General features: G+C 43.3%; 1 protein-coding gene across 1 annotated transcript; it reads left to right on the forward strand.

The window, feature by feature from the left end:
* Positions 1 to 10320: 10320 nt before the first annotated feature.
* On the forward strand, positions 10321 to 11301 carry LOC122469474 (60S ribosomal protein L37a-like). The gene is given in 2 exon segments (XM_043556908.1): positions 10321 to 10332; positions 10966 to 11301. Coding segments are annotated over 2 exon segments (324 nt in total). The 3' UTR covers positions 11278 to 11301.
* Positions 11302 to 14993: the final 3692 nt, after the last annotated feature.

Here is a 14993-nt window from a genome sequence, read left to right on the forward strand (position 1 = left end):
TCCCCCGTGACCCTGTGATCTGGCCCTCAACCACCCCTGCCTGCCCCCTGCCTGCTCCCCTGCATACACCACAGGACCTTTGCAGATGCTGCTTCCTCCATCAGGAGTGAATCCATCCCAGATATTCACCTGGCCTCCCCTCTCACCTCATTCAGATCTCTTCTGGAAGGCCCTGCCTAACCTAAAATAGCCACTTCTTCCCTGTTCCTTCCTTCCTCTCTAGCTCCTTAACCTACTTCACATTTTTTGTATAAGTAGTGTCATTATCTTGCTCATTTATTTGTTTCCCTCATTGTCTCTCCCTCCCACCATTAGAATGTAAGACCATAAGGGCAACAATGGAGTGTCAATGGATATGTATCATCAATGCCCACAGCGGTGAGAGCACGTAGGAAGTGCTCAATCACTGTTTGTTGAATAAATAAATGATGTCCTGACTTCCTAGTATGACACATAGTCTCTCCACGATCTGACCCCCACCCACTTCTATAGCCAGCTGTCCCGTCCCTCTCTCCAAGAATACTCTAACCACACTGAACACTTAAGGGCTAGGGAGGTGACCCCGTCGTCGACACCTCCGACCCCGTCGTCGACACCTCCGAGCCTCTGCACAGGCTGTGCTATTTGTCTGGAATGCCCTTCCCTACCTTGTCTGTCTGGGGACAACTTACTCTTATTTCTAGATTCAGCTCGAGCACTACATCCTGATGAAGCCCTCCCAGGCTCCCACACACCAAGCTACCCTCACGCTCCTTCGTCTGCTTCCTCCCGTACCCCAGCCTCTGCACCTCTTAACTCACTTAGGTACTTGTCCGTCTGTGTCCTCCTCCAGCCACTCAAGGGCAAGGCCAGGGTCTCCATGTTGCAGCGGCAGGAGCCAGCACAGAGCCTGGTATATAGCGTGTGCCCAGGGAATGTTGGTTCGGTAAGAGAATCAGCCAAATCTCCTGGGTTTTTATTCTTCTTAATATTACTCTTAAAATTACAGGGGCGCCTGGGTGGCGCAGTCGGTTAAGCGTCCGACTTCAGCCAGGTCACGATCTCGCGGTCCGTGAGTTCGAGCCCCGCGTCAGGCTCTGGGCTGATGGCTCAGAGCCTGGAGCCTGTTTCTGATGCTGTGTCTCCCTCTCTCTCTGCCCCTCCCCCGTTCATGCTCTGTCTCTCTCTGTCCCAAAAATAAATAAACGTTGAAAAAAAAAAATAAAAAAAAAATAAAATAAAAAAAATATATAAAATTACAAAGGTCATACATGCTAATTATTTTTGTGCAAATGCCCAAATATGCATATACAGGGAAAAGTAAAATTCCTAATTTTTCAGGACTCTCTCTCGAGCTGCTTCTGACTCCCCAGGCTCTTCCTCTCCAGCTTGGGGGAGCCCAGGCAGATGGCCAGACGGTTCAGGGAAAGAAGCCTGCGCCCGGACCCCCTGGCTGCGGCCTAGCTGGGTCCCCTGTGGATCTGCGAAGCAGAAGTGGGAGTGAAGCCCCCCCGGTGAGGAGGTTGAGGCTGAGCCTGCTGACTCCAGGGTCGACCCCTTCCTCTACAAGAAAGTTGTGATGCCCTCTGCCTTCCCCCAGTCCAAAAAACAAAACAAAACAAAAAAACCCACCAAATGTGCAGATTGTGCTTTCTTATCACTTTGGGGTTGCCTACATTAGAACTTCCCAGAGAAACTGGTAACATTGGTATCAATAAAATGGATTCGTTGAATGTTCAGCCTTTCTATTCCTTTTTCTTTTCCTCCTTTTGGAAACAAACAGATCCCTTCTCCACCTGGACCCTCCCCACGGCCTGGGAGCTCCCCTTCTGCAGAAATCAAACGCAGCCATGGAAGCCCCTCTGCAGCCAGGCCCACACAGCCGTTCCGAGCCAGCCTGTCCTTCTGGCGGACACGGGTGAGCCGGCCGACTCACGGCTCAAGACCTGACATCCCACGTGATTCTACTTCAGAGAAACGATGCCCTGGTTGGCAGACCTAAGTCTCCGGACTGCTCAAAAATGGCATTTTTCGTTGTAAGTTGTGATTTTGAGAGACGGTTTTTTCACTCCTAAGAGAGCAAGGAGATAGCAAGATTGCTGGACTGGCGGGCGATGAGCAGGATGGTGATACCCATGATGTGGTGGTGATGTTGAAGAAGATGCTCTTTAATTTAAAAAAAAAAAAATTTAAGATTTATTTTTTAAGAGAGACAGAGCCTGAGTGGGGGAGGGGCAGAGAGAATCCAAAGCAGGATTCTGAGCCAGCCAGGCACCCCTAGAAGACGCTTTTTAAAAACAGCTGGAGAGGGGCACCTGGGTGGCTCGGTCGGCTAAGCGTCCAACTTTGGCCCAGGTCATGATCTCACAGTTCGTGAGTTCAAGCCTCGCGTCAGGCTCTCTGCTGTCAGCACAGAGCCCTGCTTCAGATCTTCTGTCCCCCTCTTTCTCTGCCCCTTCTTCCCGTCTCTCTCTCTCTCTCTCAAAAATAAATAAACATTAAAAAATTAAAATTAAAATTAGGGGCACCTGGGTGGCTCAGTCAGTTAAGCATCCGACTTCGGCTCAGGTCATGATTTCGAGGTCCATGAGTTTGAGCCCCGTGTCTCCCACTCTCTGACCCTCCCCCGTTCATGCTCTCTCTCTGTCTCAAAAATAAATAAACGTTAAAAAAAATTTTTTCTTAATTAAAATTAAAAAGCAGGAGAAGAGGAGGAGCCAAGATGGCGGAAGAGCATGGAAGTTTTTTGTGCGTCTCGCGTCCACGAAATACAGCCAGACCAACACTAAACCATCCTACACACCTAGAAAACTGATTGGAGGATTCACACAACAAGCTGCACAACCTGAAGCACAGAATTCAGCAGGTACGCGGCGCGGAGAGGTGAACTTGGGGAGTGAGAAGGCGCAGGAAGGGAGGCGGTTTTGCGAGTGGAGAGAGGACGGAGACTGGGCGGCGGGGCCGAGAATACGGGAAAAGCACCCCTCCCCAAAAGCAGCTGGAAAGAAAGTGGAAAGTTGGAAACAGCCGCAAGGGCTACACTAAAAAGGGAGAAAGGAGAAAGGACAAAGGAGAGGGTTTAAATTCCATTAAGACTGTAAACAAGGGGAGCGCAGAGGCTGCAACTCCGCAGCTCGATAACTGGCGGTGCTCTGGTGGGAAGGGCGAATCCCCAGGAACACAGTGGGGTCCGGGAGGATCTCGGGTCACACGGGGAAAAGCGGTTCCACTGCTGGAAGGACATTTGGTGGAGACTGTTGAAGCCACCTGGTCCCAGCAAACCCCGGAAAACAACCATATTCGCTGGTGCTGGAACAAGGTCGTTAAGGGTGAAGGCTGGTGCCAGATGTGTGTTGTGATTTTCCATAATCCCTGAAATGCTGCTGCTACACTATCTCGCGAACTTTTTCTGGCACCTGGCCACAGTCTCGGGGCACCGGCAGCAGCAGGGTCCAGCAAGGTGTTCCTGGGTGCAGCCGACATTCGGCCATTGCTCATTCGGCCAATTGCTCGGTGAGACCCTCCCGCAGAGGGGCGGAACGGGTCAAAGCCGCAGTCCTTCAGAAGTAAGGGACTGGGGAAAACGGCCGCATCTGAGACAAAACTCGGGAGAGAGGTGCTGCCTGGGGCCTGGTCACGGAGAGCGAAGAAGTGGGGAGAGGACAAGAGCTGAAGACGGAGTACGGGTGCGCGATTGCTGGTAGGGGAGAACAGGCTGGGTAGCTGGGTGGTGCATTTTCACCGCTCCCGCGCACGCGCATACGCACCTACAAGCACCGCAACAATCCACCCCAGTAGGCTAGCAGCGCCATCTAGTGGAGAGCGGAGCCGTTACACTGAGCCCCGCCCAACTGGGCCAACCTTGCTCTTCGAGAACACAAGTCTCACCGCCGGCTTAGTTTATGGACTATAAAGAGCTACATAGTCTGACTTCTAGGGGAAAACGAAGCAATTTCAGTCCTACTTCAGTCTGTTAGCAGGTCCATTTATTCAATTTTCTTTCTTTTTTTTTTTCCTCTTTTACACTTCTTTTCTTTTTCTTGAATACAGAAAGAGAAAAAATTCATTTTTATTTTCAATTTTTATTTAAAATATTTTAATTTTTATTACTATATTTTTTACTTTTATCTAATTTTTTTCAAATTCTATTTTACTTCCCCCATTGTATTTTAGTCTACTTCAGTGTATTCACCTTCTCAAATTTCCAAACGATTTCCTTTTTTTTCTTTTTTTCTTCTTTTTCTTTTTTCTCTTTTTTGTTTCTTTTCTTTTTCTTGAATGCAGAAAGAGAAAAACTTCATTTTTGCTTTCAACTTATATTAAAAATATTTTTCTTTAATTTTTTTACTATATTTTTTGCTTTTATGTAAATTTTTTCAAATTCTATTTTACTTCCATCATTTTATTTTAGTCTACTACAGTGTATCCACTTTTTAAAATTTTCAAATGATTTCCTTTTTTTTATCTTTTTCTCTTTTTCATTTCTTTTCTTTTTCTTGAATGCAGAAAAAGAAAAATTCATTTTTATTTTTAATTTATTAAAAATATTTTTCTTTAATTGTTCTCTACTATATTTTTTACTTTTGTGTATATTTTTTCAAATTCTATTTTACTCCCATCATCTCAGTTTAGTCTACATCAGTGTATTCATTTTTTCAAATTCTCAAACGATTTTTTTTCTCTTCCTCCCCCCCTCTTTTTTTCTCTAATCTGTCAAACCACTTTCAACACCCAGACAAAAACACACCTAGGATCTAGCATCACTTATTAGATTTGTGTGTGTGTGTGTGTGTAATTTTTTAATTTTAATATTTTTTAATATTAATTTTTTTATTTTAATTTTTCCACATCATTAATTCCTTTTCTCCCTTCAAAATGACAAAATGAAGGAATTCACCCCAAAAGAAAGAGCATGAAGAAACGACAGCCAGGGATTTAACCAACACAGATATAAGCAAGATGTCTGAACAAGAATTTAGAATCACAATAATAAGAATACTAGCTGGAGTCGAAAATAGATTAGAATCCCTTTCTGCAGAGATAAAAGAAGTAAAAAATAGAATGAAATTTAAAATGCTATAACTGGGCTGCAATCACAGATGAATGCAGCAGCGGCAAGGATGGATGAGGCAGAACAGAGAATCAGCGATATAGAGGACAAACTTATAGAGAATAACGAAGCAGAAAAAAAAGAGGGAGATTAAGGCAAAAAAGCACGATTTAAGAATTAGAGAAATCAGTGACCCATTAAAAAGGAACAACATCAGAATCATAGGGGTCCCAGAAGAGGAAGAGAGAGAAATAGGGGTAGAAGCGTCATGTGAGCAAATCACAGCGGAAAACTTTCCTAACCTGGGGAAAGACACAGACATTAAAATCCAGGAAGCACAGAGGACCCCCACTAGATTCAACAAAAACCGACCATCAACAAGGCATATCATAGTCAAATTCACAAAATACTCAGGCAAGGAGAGAATCATGAAAGCGGTAAGGGAAAAAAGTCCCCAACCTACAAGGGAAGACAGATCAGGTTTGCAGCAGACCTATCCACAGAAACTTGGCAGGCCAGAAAGGAGTGGCAGGATATATTCAGTGTGGTGAATCAGAAAAATATGCAGCCAAGAATTCTTTATCCAGCAAGGCTGTCATTCAAGATAGAAGGAGAGATAAAAAGTTTCCCAGACGAACAAAAATTAAAGGAGTTTGTGACCACTAAACCAGCCCTGCACGAAATCTTAAGGGGGACTCTCTGAGGGTAGAAAAGATGGAAAAAAATAGATATATATATAGCAACAAAGATTAGAAAGGACCAGAGACCACCACCAGAAACTCCAACTCTACAAGCAACATAATGGCAATAAATTCATATCTTTCAGTACTCACTCTAAACGTGAATGGACTCAATGCTCCAATCAAAAGACACAGGGTAACAGAATGGATAAGAAAACAAGACCCATCTATATGCTGTTTACAAGAGACCCACTTTAGACCTAAAGACACCTTCAGATTGAAAATAAGGGGATGGAGAACCATCTATCATGCTAATGGTCAACAAAAGAAAGCCAGAGTAGCTATACTTATATCAGACAATCTAGACTTTAAAATAAAGACTGTATCAAGAGATGCAGAAGGGCATTATATCATAGTCAAGAGGTCTATCCACCAAGAAGACCTAACAATTGTAAACATTTATGCACCAAATGCGAAAGCACCCAAATATATAAATCAAGTAATCACAAACATAAAGAAAGTCATCAGTAGTAATACCATAATAGTAGGAGACTTCAACACCCCACTCACAGCAATGGACAGATCATCAAATCAAAAAGTCAACCAGGAAACAATGGATTTGAATGACACACTGGACCAGAGGGATTTAATAAATATATTCAGAACATATCATCGTAAATCAGCAGAATATACATTCTTCTCCAGCGCACATTGAACATTCTCCAGAATAGACCATATACTGGGACACAAATCAGCCCTAAGTAATTACAAAAAGATCGAATTCATACCGTGCATATTTTCAGACCACAACACTATGAAACGAAATCAACCACAAAAAAAAATTCGGAAAGTTAACAAATACTTGAAGACTGAAGAACATCCTACTAAAGAATGAATGGGTTAACCAAGCAGTTAAAGAGGAAATTAAAAAGTATATGGAAGTCAATGAAAATGATAACACCACAACCCAAAACCTCTGGGATGCAGCAAAGGCGGTCATAAGAGGAAAGTATATAGCAATCCAGGCCTTCCTAAAGAAGGAATAAAGATCTCAGATACACAACCTAAACTTACACCTTAAGGAGCTGGAAAAAGAACAGCAAATAAAACCCAAAACCAGCAGAAGACAGGAAATAATAAAGATTAGAGCAGAAATTAATGCTATCAAAACCAAAAAACAATGATGAAACCAGAAGCTGGTTCTTTGAAAGAATTAACAAAATTGATAAACCACTAACCAGTTTGATCAAAAAGAAAAAGGAGGGGCGCCTGGGTGGCGCAGTCGGTTAAGCGTCCGACTTCAGCCAGGTCACGATCTCGCGGTCCGTGAGTTCGAGCCCCGCGTCGGGCTCTGGGCTGATGGCTCAGAGCCTGGATCCTGTTTCCGATTCTGTGTCTCCCTCTCTCTCTGCCCCTTCCCCGTTCATGCTCTGTCTCTTTCTGTCCCAAAAATAAATAAACATTGAAAAAAAAAAAAAAAGAAAAAGGAAAAGACCCAAATAAATAAAATCAAGAATGAAAGAGGAGAGATCACAACCAACACAGCAGAAATAAAAACAATAATAAGAGAATATTATGAGCAATTATATGCCAATAAAATGGGCAATCTGGAAGAAATGGACAAATTCCTAGAAACATATACACTACCAAAACTGAAACAAGAAGAAAAAGAAAATTTGAACAGACCCATAACCAGTAAGGAAATTGAATCCAGTAATTGAACCAGTAATCAAAAATCTGCCAAAAAACAAGAGTCCAGGGCCAGATGGCTTTCCAGGGGCATTCTACCAAACATTTAAGGAAGAGTTAATACCTATTCTCTTGAATCTGTTCTAAAAAATAGAAATGGAAGGAAAACTTCCAAACTTTCTATAAAGCCAGCATTACCTTGATTCCAAAACCAGAGACCCCACTAAAAAGGAGAACTATAGACCAATTTCCCTGATGAACATGGATGCAAAAATACTCAACAAGATATTAGCCAACCAGATCCAACAATACATCAAAAAAATTACTCACCACAACCAAGTGGGATTTATACCTGGGATGCAAGGTTGGTTCAATATCCGCAAAACAATTAACGCGATTAATCACATCAATAAAAGAAAAGACAAGAACCAAATGATCCTCTCAATAGATGCAGAGAAAGCATTTGACAAAATACAGCATCCTTTCTTGATAAAAACCCTCAAGAAAGTAGGGATAGAAGGAGCATACCTCAGATCATAAAAGCCATATATGAACGATCCAGCACTAATATCATCCTTAATGGGAAAAAACTGAGAGCTTTCCCCCTAAGGTCAGGAGCAAGACAGGGATGTCCACTCTCATCACTGTTATTCAACATAGTATTGGAAGTCTTAGCCTCTGCAATTAGACTACACAAAGAAATAAAAGGCATCCAAATCAGCCAGGAGGAGGTCAAACTTTCACTCTTCGCAGATGACATGATATTCTATATAGGAAACCCAAAAGATTCCACCAAAAAACTGCTAGAATTGATTCATGAATTCAGCAAAGTTTCAGGATATAAAATCAATGCTCAGAAATCGGTTGCATTCCTATACACCAACAATGAAGCAACAGAAAGAGAAATCAAGGAACTGATCCCATTTATAGTTGCACAAAAAAACACATAAAATACCTAGGAATAAATCTAACCAAAGAGGTCAAAAATCTATATGCTGAAAACTATAGAAAGCTTATGAAAGAAATTGAAGAAGACACAAAAAAATAGAAAAAGATCCCATGCTCCTGGACAGGAAGAACAAATATTGTTAAAATGTCGATACTGCCCAAAGCAATCTACATATTCAAAGCAATCCCTATCAAAATAACACCAGCATTCTTCACAGAGCTAGAACAAATAATCCTAAAATTTGTATGGAACCAGAAAAGACCCCCAAATAGCCAAAGCAATCTTGAAAAAGAAAACCAAAGCAGGAGGCATCACAATCCCAGACTTCAAGCTATACTACAAGGCTGTAACCATCAAGACAGTATGGTACTTGCACAAGAACAGACACTCAGATCAATGGAACAGAATAGAGAACCCAGAAACAGACCCACAAACGTACGGCCAACTAATCTTTGACAAAGCAGGAAAGAATATCCAATGGAATAAAGAGAGTCTCTTCAGCAAGTGGTGCTGGGAAAACTGGACAGTGACATGCAGAAGAATGAATTTGGACCACTTTCTTACACCAGACACAAAAATAAACTCAAAATGGATGAAAGACCTAAATGTAAGACAGGAAGCCATCAAAATCCTCGAGGAGAAAGCAGGCAAAAACCTCTTAGATCTTGGCCACAGCAACTTCTTACTCAACATGTCTCCGGGGGCAAGGGAAACAAAAGCAAAAATGAACTACTGGGACCTCATCAAAATAAAAAGCTTCTGCACAGCAAAGGAAACAATCAGCAAAACTAAAAGGCAACCGACAGAATGGGAGAAGATATTTGCAAATGACATATCAGATAAAGGGTTAGTATCCACAATCTATAAAAAACTTCTCAAACTCAACACCCAAAAAACAAATAATCCAGTGAAGAAATGGGCAAAAGACATGAATAGACACTTCTCTAAAGAAGACATCCAGATGGCCAACCGACACATGAAAAAATGTTCCACATCACCCATCATCAGGGAAATACAAATCAAAACCACAGTGAGATACCACCTCACACGTGTCAGAATGGCTATTAACAACTCAGGCAATAACAGATGTTGGCGAGGATGCAGAGAAAGAGGATCTCTTTTGCACTGCTGGTGGGAATGCAAGCTGGTGCAGCCACGCTGGAAAACAGTATGGAGGTTCCTCACAAAATTAAAAATAGAACTACCCTATGACCCAGCAATTGCACTACTAGGCATTTATCCACGGGATACAGGTGTGCTGTTTCGAAAGGACCATGCACCCCCATGTTTATAGCAGGACTATCAATAATAGCCAAAGTATGGAAAGAGCCCAAATGTCCATCGATGGATAGATGGATAAAGAAGATTTGGTATATATATTCAATGGAGTATTACTCGGCAATCAAAAAGAGTGAAATCTTGCCATTCACAACTACATGGATGGAACTGGAGGGTATTATGCTAAGTGAAATTAGTCATAGAAAGGCAAACATCATGTGACTTCACTCATATGAGGGCTTTAAGAGACAAAACAGATGAACGTAAGGGAAGGGAAACAAAAATAATATAAAAACAGGGAGGGGGACAAAACAGAAGAGACTCATAAATATAGAGAACAAACTGAGGGTTACTGGAGGGGTTGTGGGAGGGGGGATGGCTAAATGGGTAAGGGGCACTAAGGAATCTGCTGAAATCATTGTTGCACTATATGCTAACTAATTTGGATGTAAATTTTAAAAAATAAAAAATAAAATTAAAAAGCAGGAGAAGTCATATCAATCCTGGTGCTTCTTTCAGACCGACAAGTGTGAAATTTAAGCAGCAAGCGCCACGAGGGGCTCAGCTAAAACCACCGAGACCATCCAGTACCCAACAATACATCTCCTCCCTCTAGAGGTCAGATGACATTCTACACTGGCTGCTTTACCGACTCAGACACTCAGGCTCCTGTGCTTCCTGCCAGCCAGCCAGCAATGGAAATCTGGGTACTGGCTTGCCAGAGTCTACTTCATGTCACTCTTCCTGCCTACTCCATTGTCCTTGCCTCTGGCCCCCAAGGCCGATGCTTGGCCAAGGTCCTTCCCCTCTCATCGGTTTGCCTGACCAAATGTATGAAGTCCACACTCCAATGTAAATAATAAATAACATTTGCCCAGTAACCTAAGGTTCAGGGTTTGCTTTTGCATCAATTATCTGATTGAACCCTATCCCTGTGACATGCATAGACCCCTTTTTTAATGTTTATTTATTTATTTTGAGAGAGAGAGACCGAGGCGGGGGGAGGGGTAGAGAGAGAGAGGGAGACACAGAATACCAAGCAGGTTCCACGCTGTCGGCACAGAGCCTGATGCAGGGCTTGATCTCACAAACCTCAAGCTCATGACCCGAGTCATCAAGAGGCGGACATTTCACCGACTTAGCCACCCAGGTGCCCCAAGAGACCCATTTTATAGGTGAGCAGACTGAGCAGTACAAAGAAGTGGCTCACTCAAAATCACACAGCTAGTTAGCACGCTGAGACAAGCCCTCGTCCAGTCTGAACCCGAAGCGTGAGCTTTTCCAGCTACGCTACAACAGACCTCCAAAGGGGGAAATTTTCTGGCTAATGTGAAATACAGAGAAGCAGCTCTCTGGGCTCGGACCTAGTTTGCGGAGGCGTGGCTAAACGCACATAGAAGGTCGGGAGCCTCGGTAAATAGGGGACCCGTCAGGGTGCCTCCCACAGGAAAATGGCGAGAGAGGTTGAAATAAGCCAGCCCACTGAGTACACTTGCTCCTTCTGTGGCACCACCAAGATGGAAGACGAGCTGTGGGGATCTGGCTGTGGTTCCTGCATGAGATCGGCGGCCCGTGGCTCCTGGCCCTACAACACTGCGTGTTCCCTTACCGTAAAGTCAGCCATCAGACTGAAGGACTTGAAAGACCAGTAGAAACTCTGCCATTTGAAACGTTGCTAGCCTTGGGGCGCCTGGGTGGCGCAGTCGGTTAAGTGTCCCGACTTCAGCCAGGTCACGATCTCACGGTCCGGGAGTTCGAGCCCCGCATCGGGCTCTGGGCTGATGGCTCGGAGCCTGGAGCCTGTTTCCGATTCTGTGTCTCCCTCTCTCTCTGCCCCTCCCCCGTTCATGCTCTGTCTCTCTCTGTCCCAAAAATAAATAGACGTTGAAAAAAAAAAAAATTGAAACGTTGCTAGCCTGTAATAAATGGGTTAACTTATGTAACAAAATTAAAAAAAAAAAAAAAGAAACGAAGAATAAGAGAGGTGTGGAGTTGCCTCATTTTAACAAGGATCACAGGGTGGGAAAGGTACGAAAGTGAAACTCGACACGGCAGAGAGGATCATGTTACATCTAAGCAGATACAGTAAAACCTTGGGTTGCCAGCATAATTTCCTCCAAAAATACGCTTGTAATCCAAAGCACTTGTATATCAAAGCGAACTTCCCCATTAGAAATAATGGAAACTCAGATGACTTGTCCCACAACCCAAAAATATTCATATAAAAATGATTACAATACTGTAGTATAATACAACATAATAAATAAAATGCAAAATATAAAGAGAAATAAACAAATTAACCTGCACTTACCTTTGAAAACCTTCGTGGCTGGTGTGACGGAGACAAAAGAGAAGACGGTTACTGTGTAAGACGACTTTCACTACCACTGACACAATCACTGCTATCTATCGGCTCCATGAAAGTTTTTTCTGCGTGGGGACCATTGTACACACTCGCACGGATGTTGACTACAGTACAGTATCAATAAACTCTCATCATATACTGTATTTAATGTAACTTGCAAAAAGGCAGCAGAGGAAAGGGTCTATATCTACAGGCTGCCTGACCTAGAACGAAACAAAGCATTCCTACGCTTACTCTCGTATGAAAAAGCAAAGGACTGTCCATAGGTGCTTTGAAGTGACCAAAATACACTAGTGCCTATTGTGGGCATCGTCCAACGTTATGAAAAATCACTGAATTCTGCCAAACACGGCAGCCTGATACCTAGCATCTGAGCATGGGAGACAATCACGTACAATTCCCCAGCAAGAGAGAGAGAGAACCATTGGCTCAGTTGTGATCTTGTGACATTGCACTACTTGTATTATAAGACATCGCTCATTTATCAAGTTAAAAATTATTCAAAATGCCTGCTCGTCTTGCAGAACACTCACAGGACAAGTTACTCGCAATCCAAGGATTTGCCATATAGGACTTGGACCCTGTGGGGCTGATTCATTTAGATTCAGTAGCGCAGCAGTCTACGGCTGAAGGTAGGGTCAAGCTCTGCTCCAACTGGTGGCGGGAGCCTGACATTCCAAAGGCCCAGGCAAACAACAGCTGTTTCATGAGTCAGGTGAAGACACACTCCTCATGAGCTATCACCTGCCTTACGTATTCCAGCTCATGTGAGACACAGAGTCTCCTGGCAGGCATCATGTCACATGATGGACATCTCATCATTTTGCAGCTGCGGACATCTCAGAATAACGAGGTACTGTTTCCCAGTGACCCTGGAGTGAGTCCTTACAGATACCAAAATTTTCAATAAAATGGTGGCCCAGAGCTCTCAGTGCCTGACGCTAGTCCATTTCTGGATTCAATCCCTTCCGCCTTCCCCAGGCAAGATCCTTGAACAGGCTCTCCATAAAAGATGGTTTATAAATGGCCAGTAAACATACGAAAAGATGTTCAATTTCACAAGTCCTTATGGAAATACAAGTGAAACCACAATGTTATACTACTACACATCCAACAGCATGGCTATGGTGAAAGAGACAGGAAATTCCAAGTCTTGGCAAAGAGATGATACAACTGGAATGTCCCTACACTGCGAGTCGGGGGGGGTGGGGTAACTTGGTACAACTACTTTGAAAAACTGTTGGCATACACCTCATGACTCACTCCTAGGTATATCCCAACAGAAATGCTTACATATGGGGGCGCCCGGGTGGCTCAGCTGGTTAAGTGTCCAACTTCAGCTCAGGTCATGATCTGGTGGTTCGTGGGTTTGAGCCCCACATCAGGTTCTGTGCTGACAGCTCAGAGCCTAGAGCCTGCTTTGATTCTGTGTCTCCCTCTCTCCCTGCACCTCACCCTCTCATGGTCACTCTCGCTCTCTCTCTGAAAAATAAGTAAACATTAAGAGTTTCTTATGGTTCATCTTCCTCTCTGTTTAAAAAACAGGGGGGAGGGGTGCCTGGGTGGCTCAGTCGGTTAAGCATCCAACTTCGGCTCAGGTCATGATCTCATGATTCGTGGGTTCGAGCCCCGTGTCGGGCTCTGTGCTGACAGCTCAGAGCCTGGAGCCTGCTTCAGATTCCGTGTCTCCCTCTGTCTCTGCCCCTCCCCTGGTCACACTCTGTCTCTCTCTGTCTCTCAAAAATAAATAAATGTAAAAAAAAAAAGAAATGTTTACGTATATTAACGAAATATATGTGCAAGAAGGTCATAGAAGCTTCATTCCTAATAGCCTTATACTGAAAACAACTCAATGTATATCAACAATAGAATACATAAATAAATTGTGGTATATACAGACAATGGAATATAAGGCAATGAAGATATTTGATTGTCCCTACACATAACACAAGTGAATCTCACAAAGATAATGTTGAGAGAAAGAAATTAAACACATCACAAAAAATACATGTGTAGTGGATATAGATGTACTTCTATGAAGTTCAAAGGCAGGCAAAAGTAATGGATGGTAAGGACAGGAGGCGGCATAAAGTAGGTTTCTGGGACTCTGACAATATCCGGTTTCTTAATCTGAGGACGGGTTACCTGGAAGTTTTCACTTCATGATAATTCATCAAACTATACAGTGATAATTTGCTTACTGTCCTTAATGTGTATAATACTTCAATACAGGACTTTAAGACTCTATTAATTTAATAGGAATACAGGACACATATATGTTTAAATGGTGGTGGGTTAGAATTGTGGAGACAATCTCACATATTTTCAAGCTGGCCAAGCAGGTTGATAATTAGAGTCATAGATAGTTGGAAACAGCTACAGACGGAGTAGCTGTGTGCTGCAAATATGAAAAAAGGAGTCTGAACAAGACTCAAAAGATAGAATGGATGGCAAGTAGCAGGGACGGCGAGTGTGGCCGGCTGTTGGTCTAGACCAGACCTGCACTTAAACAGATACGGATCGCTTCCACAAGCACCCTCACCCCACATAAAGGAAGCCTTTTCAATAAACCCTGTTAGGTATCGACCACGGCAGGTGTTGTTGGCCACATCCATCCATTAATTCATCTTCTATTCATTTATCAATCCATCTCATGTACTGGTTCTCAGACTGGGTCCCAAGGATACCTCAAAGGTTCACTGATGGGTGATTCTTGGGGTGCCCATGAAATTTTTCCTATAAAGGAGACCATAAATAACTTCCGTTTCGGAAATCCTGAGCAAGAGGCTCAAAACCTTATCCTAAAAATCAACAAGAGACACAAAGGTATGGGGCGCCTGGGTGGCTCAGTCGGTTAAGCATCCGACTTCGGCTCAGGTCATGATCTCGCGGTCCATGAGTTCAAGCCCCGTGTCAGGCTCTGTGCTGATGGCTCAGAGCCTGGAGCCTGTTTCAGATTCTGTGTCTCCCTCTCGCTCTGACCCTCCCCTGTTCATGCTGTCT

Source organism: Prionailurus bengalensis, chromosome B1 (assembly GCF_016509475.1).
Source record: "Prionailurus bengalensis isolate Pbe53 chromosome B1, Fcat_Pben_1.1_paternal_pri, whole genome shotgun sequence".
Lineage (NCBI taxonomy): Eukaryota > Metazoa > Chordata > Mammalia > Carnivora > Felidae > Prionailurus > Prionailurus bengalensis.